General features: G+C 41.6%; 1 protein-coding gene across 6 annotated transcripts in view; it reads right to left on the bottom strand.

Moving 5' to 3' along the window:
* Positions 1–781: 781 nt before the first annotated feature.
* Positions 782–19,302, bottom strand: part of DLC1 (DLC1 Rho GTPase activating protein) — a 228,586-nt gene continuing 210,065 nt past the window's right edge. For all 6 annotated transcript variants that reach the window (XM_057420250.1, XM_057420249.1, XM_057420251.1 and 3 more), the window contains 11 exons: positions 16,816–16,879; positions 12,561–13,987; positions 11,239–11,415; positions 9,139–9,298; positions 8,702–8,900; positions 6,185–6,398; positions 5,689–5,803; positions 4,573–4,794; positions 3,653–3,870; positions 3,291–3,464; positions 782–2,749 (listed from right to left, as the gene is read on the bottom strand). In XM_057420250.1, the coding sequence (XP_057276233.1) occupies positions 2,629–2,749; positions 3,291–3,464; positions 3,653–3,870; positions 4,573–4,794; positions 5,689–5,803; positions 6,185–6,398; positions 8,702–8,900; positions 9,139–9,298; positions 11,239–11,415; positions 12,561–13,987; positions 16,816–16,879 (3,091 nt within the window). In that variant the 3' untranslated portion in view covers positions 782–2,628. The remainder of the gene's footprint in view (positions 2,750–3,290; positions 3,465–3,652; positions 3,871–4,572; positions 4,795–5,688; positions 5,804–6,184; positions 6,399–8,701; positions 8,901–9,138; positions 9,299–11,238; positions 11,416–12,560; positions 13,988–16,815; positions 16,880–19,302) is intronic.

Below are 19,302 nucleotides of genomic sequence, written 5' to 3' on the forward strand. Positions count from 1 at the left end.
GCTTTTGCCAGACGGTGAAGAACAGAGTGGGAAGTGATAGCATTCAGGACTCGGGCAGATGCTCAGGCAGAGAAAGAATATGATGATGCTGGTAACTAAAAAGCAGCAGGCCTCCATCCAGCTCCTCTGTCAGACAAGCCTCACAAATCAGAATCCTACTTCAGGTGCCCAATTTATATTTCTGTTGGCTAAGACTTTAAGAAGTTTTTAAAGTTGCTTGAATTAACAGCTGTCTTTGGCTTCATTTTTCACCCTAGTCAGTTGTTTGTATATCCTCCTGGCCTTCTCTTTGGCTTCATTTCACTGCTGCGTGTGCTTTACTTTCTCCACTTACTTTCACACTTGCATTTTTTAAAGCGAACCAATAACTCCACAACTCATCACACCCTCATTCTCCGCACAGGAAAGTGGTGAATTATTTTTCAGCATTGTGTACAGCTGCCTATCAAGTAGCAGTTTGCTTTGCTCCCTGTAAAATTCAAGAGTCCCTTTCCACAAGACAGCAGCAAACCAGAGGTTTCTTCTCACTTTTAAATATATGAAGCTATTGAATAGGGAATATTTCTGTCCAGCTGTCTTCTATCATGAAGGCTTGTCTTCCAAAAGTACTGAAATTGCTTTGGTACCTGCCTTTAACAATGCTAAAAATATCAGCCTGGGAGAGGGCAGGGGTGGTTATGCCGTTGGTAGGAGTGTGTAAAGAAAGAACCAGCGGTAAGAAAAATGCTTCCTCCTCTGGACACAACAGCACAAGGAAGAATGCAGAATAAAATAAAACCTGTTATGCTTCTCCAATTTTAAACATTTAATAGTGCACTTATTGAGTATATTCTGTACAGACATCTATAGCAAGTTAAACATCTTCCTTTTTCTCACGTAGATCATAGTCATGTAAAGCACATTTACAATAGAAAACATACTTGAGGTACAAAAACCCAAAAAGAATATCTGAGGTATAAATACAGGTATATTTTAAATAATCTTTATCATGCTTTATCTATGTTTGACAGTACACTGTGGGCAAGTATACATGTTTACAATAGAATGGTATGTACAACATACAATTTTACAAATTCAAAAGTGTTTGATGTAGAAGAATATACAAGATTTTCCTACTCATGAGGAACACTGTTACTGGAAGTACTACATTATTTGCCATAATAAAAAAAAAAAATCTTCATCAAAAAGCTTAAAATAATACTGACAATGGTAACAAAGTCTCAGTCAAAATTCCACCTTGGAACTCATTCATACCCTAGCCACAAAATGCATTTATCACTTAACACTGCACCTCGAAAGCTAATCTTTATCTTTACAGTAAAACCTACAGAAAGACACCTTTCCAGAGGACCTCAAGACTTCCTACAGTTCACACAAGTTGATTCTTAAGGAGGGGGAATATCCCAAGTGTTTAAAATCCCACCAAACCAAAGACAACAGCCCCTACTCTCTGCCCCCCCAAAACAACCCTCCACATTGCTCACATCCAGGTTCTGTTTGTGTTAACATGCGGCTTTTAGGAAAACAGGCAAAGAAGGGAGAGAAAGGGAGAGTTTGTGTGATTCTTCCTAGCCACCTCACCCCACCTGCTGCTGCAGGAGTCCTACTACTTCCCAGCACCGCAACTCCAGTGTTGACTTTTTCCTCTTGAGTCGTTAGAATACAGTAAAATATATAGAATCCCATTAAAACATTTATAGTTAATGCAGGTAGGAGTAAAAGCAACAAACATTTTTCAGTAAATTAATGACTGAGATTTTTGGCTCTCTTCACCATTGCAAAGACATTGCATTTCTAAGCTGCTATGTTGCTCAAAAGTGTATTTATTTGCTTAAAATTACTACAGAATTGCTATCCACTCCTAAAAGATCATCTGGATAAGGAGTGGATAGTAATCAGAGCAAGCCTCTTGTAGCATCTGCTTAGGGTTTTTAATAAGGTTAGAGCTGAGGAAAATGTAGAACTGGCACATGGGAAGGATGGCTACTCCTGGTCCAGAGTCAAGTCCCATTCTAGGTTGAACTGTATCCAGCATACTAAAATCCATTCTGATTGCCTATCAGTGTACCAGACACATTTCAAGTTCGACTTCTGCTATCCTTTCAACCATTAACACACTCATTCACACTTCAATCTCTGTGCAAACCTTTCTCTGCTTATCTCAGTGAGAACACATTGAAGAGTACCAACTATTCCAGTGGATACGCCAGTCCCTCAATGCACTACAAATACATGAGTATGTACATAAAGCTAAGTATTTCACATGGGAATGATGAACCTTCACCATCTTTCATAATATATTTTGCATTTAAAGAATTTTGCTTCTCAGAAGCAATTCAAACCATCTAATAGTACAATTAATTTTTTGTTTTCTTCTTGCACAGTCCTCCTATGTATTCCAGTCAAGGCCTACACTATAGACCTTAAACAGACAGGAAGCAGCTTTAAAGTGTATGGTATGGCCACAGTCCAGTAATGCAATGCTCACAGTCAAGTTCTCATGCTGTCATCCCTTCATGACATGTCTTGCAGATGGTATACTAGTCCGGTCTGCAGTGGACAAGCCTCGGTTTTAGATAATGTCTGTGTTGCTGATGTGTGGAGCACATGGCTGTTCCTCTTCAGTAGTCACCTGGATTTTACTTCCTTGTTCTCAAGACTCTGATGAATGAAAGAGTCTCTTATCTTAACAACTTCAGATGCACATAAGTGTCCAAAAGACTTGGTGTACCAATCTGGCATGTGGCCCCTGATGTGTGGAGAAAAAGTGATGATGAATTAGGTACCAGTAACTTTGCAGGCATTTTCCAAGTCAGATTCAAATACATATCTAGCTGGTTAAATGCCCGACTAGGAAATCTCCTTATTACTGCTTATTGCTCATCTCGGCTTTACTAATATATAGACTTGCTCCAAGACAAGTTTGCCATGGAGAGGAAAAGTTATGAGGAAAAGTTACAGAAAACTGTGCAAACTTGTTCCTCTTTACTAACTTAATATTAAAATTATTATGTCCTCGCATCCAGATACATCTGTCAGAGGAAGGAGTGGGGTTATACACCAGTAGCTATGGTGCAGCACACACTGGATGTTTCTAATGCAACAAACCACACCTGCTGTTAGACGTGCACTGAAGCCAGTTTTCTGTGACATCTCAGAGACCTGTGTATGCCTGTAGAAGTACGTACTACTGGCCAAGCTAAAGCCTGTTGAACAGTCTAAATTTTGCACTGACTACATGGAAACTGTACAAGAAAAGTTACCACCACAAAAAAAGTAGAAACTCATACCTTAAATCAATTCTGCACATGTAGGTAAGTTTAGATTTTCCTGACCCGCAGGGCTCAATCAGATACCTAGACAGGAGCACATTGACTCTAACACCTGCCACAGGAGCACGGTCATGGTCCACTGAGGTTGCTAGAAGCACACAAGCTCCCTTGGGAAAATTTGTCCTCCATGTTCTAAGGAAAAAGGAAGAAAAAAAAAAAGTCTTATCTTGGAGAAACAGTAATGAAACATCTAATTCAAACATCTAATAAGACATGAAGTTATGCACATCCAGATATTTACCCATATAACTTATACAGAAATCATAGTCAAGGTTGTGCCAGGTGTACAATATAAATATCATTGCATATAAAAGCCTTACCTTAAGACTACGAAGTCTCTGGCTGGGTGAGGTGCCATGCTGTTCTGGACATACTGGTATATATCTGTCTGGCTGTCCAAAGGTTCGATTACTTTTGAATCTATAAGATCTTCATCCCAAAGATGCTGCTCTTTAAGTATACGATTTAAAACACCCTCTGGCGTAGCTGGGATTTCAATGGTAGTTTTCCATAGCCGGAGTGGGGGACCTTCACATACCTGGGGAAAATCAGCAGAGTCCTCAGTTTTACTCTTCCTGACACTTTCTTTTCCATTCTGTTTTAGTGTCGGCTAAATACAGCAAATTAAATGCACACACATATATGCGTATGTTGTATTAAGCTTGTCATAAGCTCAGACTAAAGTTGTTTTCGTAACAGCCAAAGGCATCTGCACACTGACTTCCAAATTGTTTCTAAATTACAGTTTAATTTAAAACTTCTCCAGTATAGGTCACTATTAAATTGTGATGCTATAGAATAATACTATCCTAATTTCCCAAGTTTATTTGTTAAAAATCTCATTGAAACACTTCTCCCTGTGCTAGCTTTGAGCCGTGAGAGATTAGAGACAAGAAACTTCTTTCCTACAACCTGCATATTGACAGTGCTTAGAGGCTTCACTCAGCCTGTCAAGGCTTTGCATGTCTGAGTGAAGGCATGTAAATGCAATACAGTGAACATTCCTGGGCTCGATAAACAGAACACAGATCAGCGCATGTTAGTTGACTACTGCTGAAAGACAGGTTATTTTTAGATGGTGTGCAACTATGTCAAAATATCAAGGTTTTTTTTTCTCAAATATACCTGCAACGTAAAGGTGTACACTGAACCTTCTGTAATACCCTATGTCAAAAGCCTGCTCATATTAGAGAAAATGAGCTAAAAAACAGAGCTGTGGCATGAGTGACAGAGCGCATACCTTCTTGTAGGCCAGCTCTGCTTGCTCTGAAGTGGAGCAGCTGACCCAGCCCTTAAACTTCTCCTTCATTTCTTTGAGCAAGTCATCCATGCAGTCCTGGAGGTAGCAGTGGTAGTCAGTGGGCTCAGTGGTGCTGCTACCACCCCGGAGCTCCTCCAGGCTGAGGGGACGCAGGTCCTGCTCCGTGTATGAGTTCCGGCCCCTGCTCATTTCTTCAGGTATCTGAGGGGCAACAAGGGTGAAATCATCCTCTTGCAGCTCTCTCCCCACATCACAGAGTTAGTCTAGCAGCTTGACAGCCACAGTTTTGTGCACTAGTTTTGTAAGTAAGTGGTGGGATGCATATATGCCCACTCAATGTGAAAAAATGCCGAAATTAAGTATGTGACTTTAACTCAGATTAATCTCTCGTTTGTGGGGTATCCTATTTTTTTCTGTGGAGCATCCCTCTTTGCTACACAATGCAGATCCATTCCCACAGCACAGTTTATCCTGCAGACTGAAGGAAGGAGGCATCAGTTGTCAGCCACAAGAAAAGAGACAGGCATGTCTTCAGTTGAGGGCTCTGAAAAGATTTGATGACAGTGAAGAAAACCAGGACTCTTGATTTGTCTAGTTCTCTATCCCAGGCCCTAGAGGGAGCATGGTTTAGTTCCTACAGACCCTTCAACCTACATTTTGACAGTGTCACATTCCAGGATGCTTTTGTGGCCTAGCCTTGCTAACTCTTGGGAATTTAAGTATAAAACAAGCACTGACGTTCCTGGAAATAGCTTCTTGCTTTGTAATTAGAGCTGAAGTTCACAGACCCTCACAGCTGTACAATAGAAGCTTGGAAACATATTTCAAATGCAGCTTGGATGTAACAAAAAAGTCCCAAACCCCACAACTGCTTCCTGACTTTTGAGTGCCAGTGCCAACAAAAGAATTCTCTTCTGGCACCACTTCCAATTCATGTATGTACCCAGATCCGGATGCAAATGTTTTTAAAAATGCTATTTATCATGTATTAAACTTTATTTTAATGAATATACATTCCTAGTTTTCCATTACACAGCCGATGTAAGCCATGTTGGCCAATATTCCACCCATCAGTTCTGCAAATAGGTGTTTTACCTGAAAGAGCTTCTTGCATTCAGCAATCATATGGGCTAGCCCTTGGGTTGCAGCCAAATTTTCATTTAGGTCTTTCTGATCGGGTTTTCCCAGGCTTGGTTTTCTTTGCATCACCCTTCCCAAGGGAAAAGAGCACACATGCACAAATCCAGTTACTTAATGCAGAGCAAGAGACATGTTTGGTAAAACAATAGTAGAATTCCCAAATCTGTTGGTGATTTATAGTGCTGCCCATGACCAAATCTTGGCACGGCGTTACTGACTTCTCTCACTATGTGCTTTTTCTTTGGAATCTCTCCCATTTCTTCCTTTTTATGAATTTGCTTATATTTTAACAGATCTCTGCCAAAAGGTAGGATCTCCTAACTGTTCTATGCCCAGTGCCCTCTGAGGTGTCCAAAGTGATCACAACTGGTAGGGTCAATGCCACCTGTTACACATCACTGCCAGCTGTGGTACAGGACCAGGAGCAACAAGCCCTGCTCCCGAAACATACCTTGGGGAAGAATTCTCTCTTTTGAGAGTGTTTAAGTGGAAGAGGGAAGGTGCTAAGCAGACAGCCAGGTTTGTCGGTGTCATCTGGTTTTCCTTCACTGCAGCTGTGACATCACTCAGGAAATAGAGAAGAATCTGGAGGACCTCCCTGTTCTCATCAGGTAAAAGCATAATGGCAGCCTTGATAGCCTGGAGACGCTGATCCTTTGGCACATCTGCATAATATTAGTAATTCTCTCATCAACCCATTGATTTTCCATACACACAGCATGAATGCATCCCAAGGCAAACTCCAGCTTCAAATATTTGACTCGAGTTTGAAGTGATTTCCTTCAGGATGCATACCATTCGTAGGAAACATGAAGGCATTTTTTTTAACCCACTACTTTAACTTACCTCAGCTATTTCCTGCCTCACAAGAAATGCAAGCAAGAAGTTGTGCCTAGGCCAGGGTTAATTTTAGATTTAATTTCAATAGTTACATGCTCCCGCAGATGCACTAAAATGACAGAAGCCTGGAGTCAGGCAGTGAACAAGCAAACACAGTCCAACCAATTTAGAGGTTCTCTGGCTTTCAAAGAAATTCAAAACATGAATGCATTTTAGAATAGGTGAATTAATTAAATGAATTGGCTAGCAAACCTTTTCAACAATGATGTCATAAAATACCCAGAAAGTGCTTTACCAAACACAGGGTATGATCTGCTTTATTGAGCAGATCATTCAAAGTCATGCAGTGGAAAAAGAAAGTCAACGCTGTGAAGCCCCATACCATTAAACAGCTCCTTGGTTACTAACAACAAACAGCCACTGGAAAAATGTAATGTGTCTTTATATAAGGCCCTCTCCGCCAAACTTGAAGGAAACAGAAAAATGAAATAAACCAGACCAGATCTGCTTCTTATAAAGGGATTTCCAAAAAGCCATCTCTGAAGACAACATCAGAGTCTTAATCCTGGAGCATTTATATCATCATTAGCACCACACCAACCTCACTGCATGTCTCACAATACACATGGTGCTAACTAGATATTTAACTGGTATTTGCTTTGGGCTTCAGCAACTTTGTAAGGCTAGCAGGTGAGTTTAGAAAGCAATTTTAAGCAAAAACCCACTGTTTTCCACACTCTCCCCTCGATCAGCTCAAAGCAGATTTAAGCCACGTGCGGACAATTCCAGTGCGCAGCCTGGTATGTAACACTAAAGCAAAGGGAAATTTTGTCCTTTACAGGGAAGCAAAATTTACAGCTGTGTTAAGGCTCTTTGCTTTACACAAAGATAATACTTCCCGACCACATCTGGGGATTCCTCAGACCTACCACCTGCAAAAGGAAAGTAACAGATACTTCTGCAATGATCTGTCAAACTTTTTCTGGCACTAAACCCACTAAGAGTTGCTGTTTAACATGCACAGAAGTGGAGAGTGTGATTAATTTTCTCCATAAACCTTCTTGGGAACCCAAACACACACAAAAAATGTGTGCGCTGAAATAACGGGATGTATGTTTTTATTTTAAACCGTCAACTCCCCCTACGGAGCTCTGGAGGAAATTCCTGTAACTTTTTGGTAATCCTCATCATCAAGAAGGCACAAAAAGGACTCAAAGAAGGTGCTTTTGCAGTGAGCTCTTTGTAGCTATGCTCCCATGGGAAGAATACATGGGGAGAGAGATGGGATGATGTTAGGGACAGAAACCACAGAATCAGCAAGGTGCCTGTAGTACATCAGTCAGTTTGGACCCCCGTGAATACTTCAGAAGGGTTTGGTGTTCTGGTCACCGAACATTAATTCACCTTTGGCCAATTTATTAAGTGAGAGTACTCCCAATGGAATAAGAATGTTGAGGAAACAACGTTTAGGAAGATCCAGCCCAAAATTAGGAGAATTCTATTAATCTAGCTCACAAAAGAGAATTTCTTCCTTCCTGGAGCTGAACCTGTGATCTCAGAAGGATTATTTCTTTCATGTGCATTGATAAACTCCAGTTTTTATGTTTTAAGCACTTTCTGTTTATACCTACCAGTAAAGCAGCTACAAGTCAATAACAGAAAAGCTTTCAACTTAAAGGCTCTTTCCAAAAGTTATGGTGAAGGATAGAAGGATCTTAATTATATGAAAACGGAATTTTTTTGGTAGCCTTGCCAATCCCTCTTAAAGCTCCTGATGTTCATGTAGTGTTTGCACAGCTCCTCTACCTAGACACATTAGATGGGGCTTATTTTTAAACCATAATATCACGCATGCTCAAAGAAGAGAGGAAACTTTATAGCAAATGATGGAGGACTTATGTTTGTTCCTGAACTCCTGAAATTAAAAGAACTTGTACTACAAATTGTTATGCAACAGAAACATCAAAAATCCCTTCCTTAAGAGGCACCCTGAACTGTAACGGCTGCTGGAGAAAGGCAAAGACCAACATATGCAACATGTGCAGTGACCAGAGGAGCAGTATTAGGAAGCTCCACCCTTGCTACACAAATGATCATTTGCCCCTGCCATAGAAATCTCAGTACTTACATTGGTATATCTGTAAGAAGGTCTCGGAGAGTTTGTTGGTCATGAGAGGCTCAGGGAGATCACGGAAGAATTGCTTTAACATGTCTGCTACATCGTAAGCAGACTGGCCTTCGTAGTTGACACAGTCTGCTGAATTCTCATTCATTTGACGCAAAGCCTGAATTCTTGATTTGACTCCAGATTTCCTGAACAGTCCAACCTAAATATACATGGAAAGGTAAATACATTTACAATGAGTCCAGCAAATCTGAAATGTAAATATGCTCTTTAGCTTCTTATGTACGGGTCCTAATTTCACTGAAACCTTTCTCTGCATTAATTATCAATTTTGTCCTGTTTTATGCCTACTTTTTTCAGCCTGACCCAGGAACAATAATGGAAGGCTGGGCCCGGGGTGCTGCATGCATGTGGGATATGAGAGATTACAGAAAACCCACCTGATCCAGACAGTGGTTGCGAAGGTACCTCATGGCTTGCTGAATGCTCTGTGGAAGAGGCTGTCCTGTGCGCTGGACATTGACTTGCAGCGGTACTCCAAACACATTTCGGTCTTTATAATCTGGCACCTTTATCCTTTTCATAAATTTTGGTACTGCCCTATTTAAGTAAAAGGAATGACAAAATTTAATTAAACCTCTGTTGACCATTTATTGTCTGTATTTCCAGTAATTTGGAAAGACAGTGAAAATAAGTGAAACACTTTAGTAGTATGAAAAGTACTGACAGTATAAATTAGCTAATCCACTCAGAGCTGGGAAGGGGAAGAGGACAGAAAACAGTTTCTCTAAGAAAAAGGCTTGACATTCAGGGCAATATGCTGCCTGTAAATATTAATGTGGTGCTTACTCCATCAATATTAGTAGGACAAAAGCTACAGGATAAAACTGCAGGGGCCAGATTAAATTGCCAAAGAGTCAAAATAAATCCTGCGGTCAGTGACCCCTTATAACACTGCTTCTTTAGGTTTTGGGAAGGATGGGCATTTGAACAATGAGCTTTTGTATGTCAACTACTTGTTCTGCAAAGTCCTCAAACTGGGTCCACCACCCACCAGTGTGCATAACAGCAGGAAACTGATGTAATACATTCGAGTTTGTCAGCTAAAAACTTCAGCTCTAGAAACAACCCCCTTCGAGGGACCCCCCTCCTTGTCAGCCAGTGACTGTTGTTACCCCTGCCTCCCACTCTGGTTACAATGAGAGGCCTTTCCATCTGCTTATGACTCCAAGGAAAAAGTTACTAAATACAAAAGAATGATTTACCCCCAGGTCCCCAAGAGTACTGGTTTCATAAAGGGGAAAAAAAAAGCCACTAAAATGTGAAAATATTGAGATCATTTTCCTAAACAGGGAGAAAAGCTAACGTCCAGTGTAACAACTAATAGGACACAGCGGCACTGGAAAACAGGGAGACCTTTTTAACGTTTCAGTACACAGTACAGCTACACAAACAGTGCATTAGATTTACAGCTGACTAATCTGTTACATAGCAAACCAGAACCAATTTGTATTGCCATACAGTTAAGTTTAGGGCATTATTGATATATGTATGAATAATACGTGCTTTGTCAAAAAACATGCCAATGGAATGTGAAAAAACACATTGCGATCTCCACTGAGAATCTGAAGCATGCAGGGATAACTGGTCAATACTTATTTCTGTCTTTCAGAACAAACAACTTCTGTATTTAGAAAGGCTGACATAATAACAGCCTTTGAACAGGAGGTACTTTGATGCTGAAGCTAAATACTATGACTCCTGGGGAAGGGAGGAGGCTGGCCTGTGGTAGGGAGAAGAAAAATTTTACTGCGCCTTTTGCATCCTGGAGGTTACACAGGCTCTGCTGCAGATACAACCATAAAAGAGCTTTCTATTCCATTCTTCTGACAATGAATGTTCACCTGGGTTACAAACACCTGGCCACAGCAGAAATTGCTGCCTACAAAACCTCCATGGTTCTCCCAACTTTTCTTCCCAGCCCCTCCATCTTTTTTGCAAGCTAACTGGATTTATAGTGCTTTAAAGAGGGGATACAGATTATGGCTAATGAGATAAGAGAACTGAAGGAAATTTACATTAGTTGATTACATAATTATATAGAGAAACCAATACACATACTTCAGACTAACTGAAGAAAAGCAAGCCTACTAAGATCTAATGAGGTTTGTGCTACTGTTCGCTAACTGTCTCAATAGCCCTCCTTCTGCTATGGATAGTGGACATCTTCCTGTTCAGCAAGCTGGCCTGAACAAAAGCAGTGACGTTTTTGTTCCCTTTTGTTCTGCTTTTGTTCCCTTACATACCCCCATAAACATATTTCTCAAGCCTAATAAGATTACTCTTACGTAAAGGATTAGCGATTTTAGCCCTGTCTTAGGAAACCACAAATCACTGACAGCACAGGCTGGAGGAAGAAGTGCAAATATGGACAAAGAGGGATAGAGGGACTCATTGCATCTTTCCAAAAGTTGCTCAGGACGAGCGCAACTGTCATGCTTGTGTAGTCAGCATCTCTACACAGGGCACTGTGTCCTTACCAGCTGAAGCCGTGCTTATTGGAAGGCGTATACTTCTCCAGGAGTGCAGTTAGCTTCAGGAGAGAGTACTTCTGCAGCAGGTTCATCTGTGCCACCGACTGGCAGTTGATCTGCAGCGATGCCGAGCTGAGGCTGGGCCGGTGGGAGCTCTGGAAGCTGTGCCACCTCAGCCTGTGCCTAGAGAGAAGATGGGGCACAGAACAAGGACTGGTCACTGAAATGTCTCTGCAAGACGTGCAGGAATTATTGCAAATGGAACACTGAGCTCCCTGCCCTTGTCAACCACTGCTTGGGAAATTTCACAGGCCTCTCTTAGCCAGCAGCCCAGCCTCTCTGCCTCACCTGGTGCAATGCAGCATGCATAAGTACTTTAGGTGAGAACGCGCACCCTGAGCTGACTCACAGCTCAGAGTTAACTACATGCTCCTGCTCTATCAGATGTCCTCCGAAGGCTCCAACACTCTTCTTCAGAAGCCCTTTCAGTATTAACGCAGTGGCAATCAAAAACCTCCATTTAGAAAAAAGCCCACTTTTTAAAGACACATCAAATGGGAACTAAGCACTTCTAAAAGTCCCATTCGGTTTATAAAAGCAGCTGTGAAACTATATGACAGCAGAAACCAGGCCATAGATGATCTGCACCAGTTTTAAAGGAAAACTGGAAACAAAGCTGGAGAGAATTCAACTCCTTGCTCTACTCACAATTCAAAACACAGTCATATATCCCATGGTAAAACACCCAGAAGAAATGGGGAGGCCACTGGAACTCCCCCAGTTCCCCACTGCGCTACAGTGATCAAGAGAAAATAAACAAACCTCATTTTCCCTGCAGATTTAATACTCTAGCATGCTATTAAGAAAGAGATGGCTATGGAAAAGTGTGATTTTTTTTGGAGCAGCCTAAAAGTCAAGGCTTTTACTACACACTGACACAAACCATACCACACTGACACTGTTTCTCCTATCCAATTTAAAAAGTGAATAATCTTACTTGAGGTCCCTCTCCCTCCCACACACCATTTCAGTTTGAAGAATTATCATCCCCAAAATCTGCCTTAACATTCCTTCTAATGCTGACTCGCTGAGCAGGCTGTTTTTCAATGACGATTCAGGCTAAACATACAAACATACAGCTATGAAGTGTGGGAATCACTTGTCTAAAAGTCTTGCACAAATATTTCCCTTGCCTGCAATTGCTTTGGGAAGCAATGGGAACAGCATGTGAGTGCCTGTATGGCTACAACTTCTACTGCACCTTAACTGAGTGGGGCAAATGGAGATCTCACCAGGGCCATCCCAATTCCCAGTGCCCGTGATCTCACCTGCTAGACCTCGTCAGCGATGCACCCACCCCAGAGTCCCTCCTGTCCTGCATCCCAGTGGGCTCTTCTGTTTCATTCAGTGAATTCCCCGTACTGTCAAGGTCACTCGGTGTTACTCGATCATTATCTACATCAAGGTGGATCTGCTTTGGAGAGGAAGGACACGGGGAGATGGAGTCGAGCGCTGAGTCAGAGTCCCCTTCATCCGAGAACTTCTCTGACCACTGGTTTACTATTCTCTGCATCCCTTTGACATGGTACAGGATGTCATCTAGTTCTGGGAATATGTCTTCATTTTCAAGGTCAGCCAGGTCACTCGTACTGGAATACAGGATTGAACCTGGTACATTGTCATAAATACTCAGGCGGCTGGTCACTGAGCTGGAGGAGTTACGCCTTTTCCCCATGCCCAGCTCTTTAGAGCTGTCACTGCTGTTTTCCCTCTGGAGGCTGAGATGGCCATGTCCGTGGTAACTCCCTGTCCTCCAGTTCACAGAGGCATTGTTTTCTGTAGGGGAGAAGTTGCCATTGGAGAGTGCTTTTGGAAAAGTGCCAGGCTTATGATCTTCGGGGATAAAAAACACCGTGTCTTCTGCAAAGCTTCCCCGGTTCTTGAAGTTCTGCTCTATCACGTCACTGAACGTTGACTGGTTGAAGGGGTCGAAGCCTTCCAGGTACATGCCCACCCTTTTGTTGTATGCACTGAGGCTGCGTGTTCGTGTGACAGGACTGGGTGTGCTGACAGCACTGCTTGTCTCCGACTGACTACTGCTGCTGCTGGTCTGCGTGGAATTGGAGACACTCCTCTTTCGTACCATGGGGAGGCCGATGTGATTGCCGTTGAGGGCAGAGATCTCCACGCAGTTAAGTTGTTTCAGTTTATCTTCATCCATGCCCTCCTGCAGGATGGGCCCGCTAATAATAAGGCCAAGCTTTGAAGGAGCTTTGCTCTTGCCATGGTGAGAGCTTTTGATCTTCAGGCTCTCCATTCTCTTCAGCAGGCTCTTTGTTTTGGACTTGGCGTTCTTCTCATTGGCTTTCGTGTTGAAGCTGAAGCTATTCAGCTCCCTGGGGGAGGGCAGGCTGCTGAATGAGTCATCATTTGCTATGAAATTGCTCGATGAACAAACACTCACGACTGAGTTTGTCCTGGTAGTAGATGCCTCACTCTGCAGGGTTGGTTGGTGGCTGCTGGTGCTACTGATGCTCAGAATAGAAGCCACTTCCTGGCGTTCGCTGAGGTCTGTTAGCACACTCTCACGGCTTGTGGCGTTAGTAAGGTGAGGAGCTTCTGGGGAAGGGGTATTCAAGTCCGGTTTTGGAGGGAACACATCAAATTCTTCAAGCCTTGACCACCTCTTGCTGTCCCTCTGAAAAGTCCATTTTCCACTTATTGCACAAGGCTCATCTTCATCTGAATCTTCGCTCTGCAAAGGAGAGGAACCCTGAAAGTACTGCTTGCAAATTGCACAAACGGCAAAGGCGGTTGCATTTAAATACAATGCCCACTAAATGCTTTAAGCATGACCTTATTCTCACTGAATTTGAAGAGAGAACAGTCTTTTACTTCAGGGAGAGGAAGATTAGGCCATAAAGCGCATCACAGGAAAAGATAACGAGGGACAGGCAATATATTTAAACAGTTTTTAAATACAAAAGATACAAGCTTCATAAAAAGAAACAAACAATACAATCTGCTTTAAACTGCTCTTTTCTAAAAACCCTAGTATCCACAGACTTTTAATTAATTGGTCACAGTGGATAGCCCTCAGATCAATGGAAATTCCTGGCATGCATAAAATTTTAAACTGGAGTCAGTCAGGGGTTGGGGTCCCTCTGGACTCTCTCCAAAGTTACACTCTGTTGATAGCGGCTGTGTGTTTATACTCCTCTTTGTAATTATGAGATGTTTCTCATATGTTCTGAATTATAGTGGCTTAATTCCTTACCCATTCGGGAAGTCTGAACGGTCTCAAGCTGTGACTAATGAGGTAGCAAAAGAAGCTCTTGTGCTGAAAGAGTGCGATGCCTCCAGGCTCTTACCTGGTTCACTCTTCCTCCCACAGGCTAGCAGCTAACATTTTAAGAATGTCCTGTGAAGTTTCTAGTTCAGTCTTGCTTGAGGCAAACTTTAACACTCACAGATAGCAAGCAGCTAGAGCTCACTGACAGTATAGCACGTAACTAAATTGTAAATAACATCTCCACTGATGATGTTTGATGTATGAGCAACGCCTGAGGGCACGATTACACGTACATCACTTACACTTACAATCTTTTCATCTAAAGACTGAAAGGGAATGACTCTGAGACTGACATATTTGGTCTTCCAAATATCTGGAAAATTTCACATTGGAAGAACAAAACCAATGAAGATATTTTAATACAACACCATGAAACCACAAAAAACCTTTGGTGTTCAGAGCAGGAAACACTAATTGCCACCCAGCTCCATGACTTTCACTTGATTTGTTTAGACTGCTTTAATTTAAAAACAAACAAACACGCATGCCCCAAACTGTAACTATTTGCGTGCCAGGAACACAAACATTTATTCTCTGAAAAACAAGTAAATTACTCATATATCAAGTATTTTATTTATGCATACATTAGTTCCTGATCCTCTCCTAGTGTTTTGGGCTATTTTTTTTAACTGCACATTTCATCACCTTGGGAAAATAAGTGAAACATCATATTTACTTTTTATAACCAAATAGAGGAGACACAGAGCAAGTGTCATCTTCTTCGTTTCCCAACTACTATAAACAACTCTTCTACACGAGTCTGATGAAAACCTAAGAGGTCTGTCTTGCTTATTGAAAGTTTTCAGGAGGAAAAAAGTCACCTGAAACTGCCAGTGGATAATAATGGAAAAAAAGGAGCAGTAAAGCGAACTTAATTTGCAAAGAGGTCAATGCAAACATAAGGAAACATATGTTTCTGTCAGCATAATTTTTTTCCCTTGTGTTAGAAAGCTACAGAAGCTAAGTATTGATTTTAATGAATTCAACAACAAAAGGGAATAGGATCCAAGTCCATCTGCCAGAACATGGGTGGTGAATGAAAATCAGGAAAGACTGAAACAAAAGGTAACATCCAGACTCCGGAAGATCTGGGGCCTGGACCTAAAGTCAGGTCTGCTCTGACCTCTAACAGCAATACTGCTCATTTCAGTGTTAACAAGGTTCAGGAATAAGGAGGAGAAATCTGGCGGTCATAAACAGCAATCCAGCTGCCTACCCCCTCTTTTAGAGTTCCTACATATGCTGCCTCAGAGTGTTATCTTCTGGAGTTTGGATGCTGTTTCCAACATACCACAAACAGATAGGGAAAGAGGGGATTAATTCCTGGTAAACAACCTCAGAGCATTTGTATGCATTCTTGTTAAGGGTAGGGCAGTATTGTATTGCCTTAGCTCAGTCATCTTTATCTGCAGTTGTCATATCCCAGGGGACAGTATAAACTACTGATCCCTCCTAGGACACACACATAGCTTTAAGACAGCGACTGAGTAGTACCTTACTAGCAGATCCCAGCAACTCAGCTTTCTATTGGTACTACCTTATTGAAATTTCAGTTGGTGCTCTTGTATTTCTCACCATGCTCCACAGGGATCCTGAAGATTCAGGAAACACTTTTAATTCATGCTGAGCTCCCTGGAAACGTTTCTAAAAAGGTATCTGATGTATTCTGTAAATATATTACTTTAATTTTTAACTACATAATTAAAAAATAAGTAAACAATGTGCCTCATTCTACAAAGGATTAGCTCTTTCCTTTGGAGGCCAAGCACAGTCTAACTGATCTTGTCTATATCATAATAAAATAATACAATCCTAATGTGATGGCAAAGAACCAAAACTGTGAAGACGATGCCAAAGACTATGTTCTAATATTCAGGTCAGGTCATTGTGGCTGGTCAAGCCTACTTTTTACAACCCTGCCCGAATGCAGGTTATACACTACAAGAAGGGCAGCCTCTCTGGCAGGCAGAGAAGCCCAGTGCCTTTCACACTGGGAGTAGCATCACAGGGGAAGAGTTTGCTAAACGAATAACCTTTACCAGCAGCCAAGTCCTGCAGTTTTCACTCAGTGAGAATATGAAATAAAATGTAAGCAGTGTTTTGACTGCGTGTCCTTTGCCAGGCTCTACTCAGGTGCTATCCTAGACTGCAGCTAAGCAATCTGCTATGTGGTGGGTTTTTTTTCAGTTTCATTAATGTACAGTGCTGTAAGAGATGTTAAAGGAACTTACCCTTTTCCTATGGGGACTAATTTCTAGCTTCATCACTGCACATTTGTTTAAAGTATTTAAGCGCCTGCAAAGCAAAGGAAATCATATTAAGAGAACACTCCAGTGTTTTGACACAGGCTACTCCAGTTCACAAGCTTTTGTGAAGGCTGTCCGCAAACTGCTTTGCATACAAATAGCCACAAGCAGAGTTTCAATTAGAGCCCTAATTATACTTAACCATTAACCCATTACATTCGGCTGTACTCTAACTTCAGAGGGAGGGATGGATGACTATTTGTCACAATTACCTGAATCAAAGTAAAGAGAAATGAATGGAAACTTAGTCTAAGTAGAGAAGCGCATTATATTCAATGAAATGTAGTAATTACCTTTGTTTAAACAGCAGACATCTGAACCCTGAAACAACCAAGTCTCAACAGACTGAAAATAAAAGGCTTTGTATTTGACACTATGTACATAGGCCTGTGTGAAAAAAAGGATCCTGCTTTAAAATTGTACTTTATAAGCTAAAACCTCTCAGAGGAAAACTTATTTTCCACTTACTAAGTGTCTACTTTGTGAACAATGATTATTTTCAACACAGCCCTGGGACAAGACAACTCATCAGTTTAAATAAAAAATGTACAACAAAACACAGACCTGATTTTTCCTTTCTAAACTCTAAGTTTCTTTTATACATAAAAATGTTGTTCTGAAGGACTAAAATTTAAACAAAAAATAAATTGCTGCAGCAACAACAGTTAAATAGCCTCCTTGTGAAACGTGACAATAGTCTGGATGCGTATCTTGAAGCACTGTAAATGTTCCTCTGTTCCCTGATGAGCTAATTCTGGTAGGTATCCCTAAAATAAAAGAAGTATCTTTCTTCTACCCTCTCCCCAGAAGCTCAGTGTGCACAGCTGAGCAGAAACAGCTTAAAGCAGAGCAAAACCTGGCACTGTTAAACACACAGCTCCATGGCAGCTTAGGCACAGTTGAGTGAAGGCTGCCATGGTCTCCTGCCCTTCTCTCAGCCCTTGTTGCCTCAGAAACTGCTCCAGGATCATGGCTCAGCTAAAACCTGCACTAGTAAAGTGTGGTTAGAGAAATGCTGGTGCTGCGACAAGGCAAAGGGCAGGAACAAGGTGGATGTGATGCAGAAGGCAGGAAAACTGAAGCAGCAGCTTCATGGAAGTGATGGTTTGGTCCCTTGTGCTAATACTTCCACTCGTGTGGCTGTACTGGGGGTTGGATGAGGAGATCAAGTGAGCTGAAAACTAATCTTTCAATACTTTGTTAGGTTGAATTTCTCTCAGGTCAGTTGCCTAAGCTGTGCAAAGGGCAGGGAGAGGCAGAGGAGGAGAGCCCCTCCTTTCCTACAACCAGACTGCAGCCCCAGTTAAACAGGAACAAAATTGGGCTTTAAAAAGCCTAATCCATTCTGAAGGAAGTTGTATAATTTTCACAAAATTTATTTGGACGAAGTGTAAAGAAGTGCCTGTACCAGCAGCTTTGAAAAACTAAAAACATACAAAAAAATCCAAACCAAACACAAACAAACAAACACCCCCCAAACAAACAAAGAAAAAATTGCTGACTTGTCCTGTTGTTTCAGAAGAATCTTTTCAGACTCATGAAATTTGTAACTTGAATCTAGAAAGTGTGTGCACAGGAAGAATTACTAGTTCCTTCTCTTTCCCCTCGCCTTTTATGCGCAGGATTGGTTGCAGATGGTATTTACACAGGGCTTGATCCTGAGGCCATCAAAGAAAGTGGAAAAGCTCCTACTGGTGCTTTAGCTGCAGTTGTGAAGTAAAAAAAAAAAAAAAAAAAAAAAAAGTAGTTTGATCTATAATTAGACCCAGCCACAACACAGCAGAAAAGGAGAGAAACGGGAAGAATTGCCATGGGTCAAATAGTAGGGCAGTGGCAGGTTAGGAAAGTCATCCAGTTCTCTCTATTTTCATCTTTGCTCTGACTTTAAAAGGCAGAAGTTCAGTCCTGCTGGCTGCAGTTGGTGGGTACATGCACAGGTCCAGTCAATTTGAGAGGAACTGTATTTATGGCATGGGTGAAGGGTGAATGTCCCATCTACATGCTACACAACAAAACTAGGATTTGAGGCCACACAGCAGTAGAAAGCTGTCTCCCTCTCTGCTATAAAAACATTCTCCTTCAAACTCCTGAACCTCAAGACCAGGGAATATTAAACTGGTTTCAGATCTATCTTGTGTAATAATTCACAAATTTCACAGTGTTACAACCTTTGCCTTATGCAGACAGAAGTTATCATCAAATCCCTGTATCAGGCTTTATCTAGCTCCAGCCTGTCTGACCGCTAATAAAGACAATCTCTGATTTCGCAAAGATTACATCCTCAGACTTTCCTCCTACTCAAATTAAACCCCTGAAATAGGTGGAAAGGGGTAGAGCAAAGACCTCTGTTTCCACAGAGGGGGCTTAAGAGAAAAAAAAACCTCCCAGCGCACACCTCACAAAAATGAGCAT

The sequence above is a fragment of the Pezoporus wallicus genome, unplaced genomic scaffold, assembly GCF_028554395.1.
Source record: "Pezoporus wallicus isolate ANWC-B61680 ecotype Strahan unplaced genomic scaffold, APGP_CSIRO_Pwel_v1 contig_5552, whole genome shotgun sequence".
In the NCBI taxonomy this organism is placed as follows: domain Eukaryota; kingdom Metazoa; phylum Chordata; class Aves; order Psittaciformes; family Psittacidae; genus Pezoporus; species Pezoporus wallicus.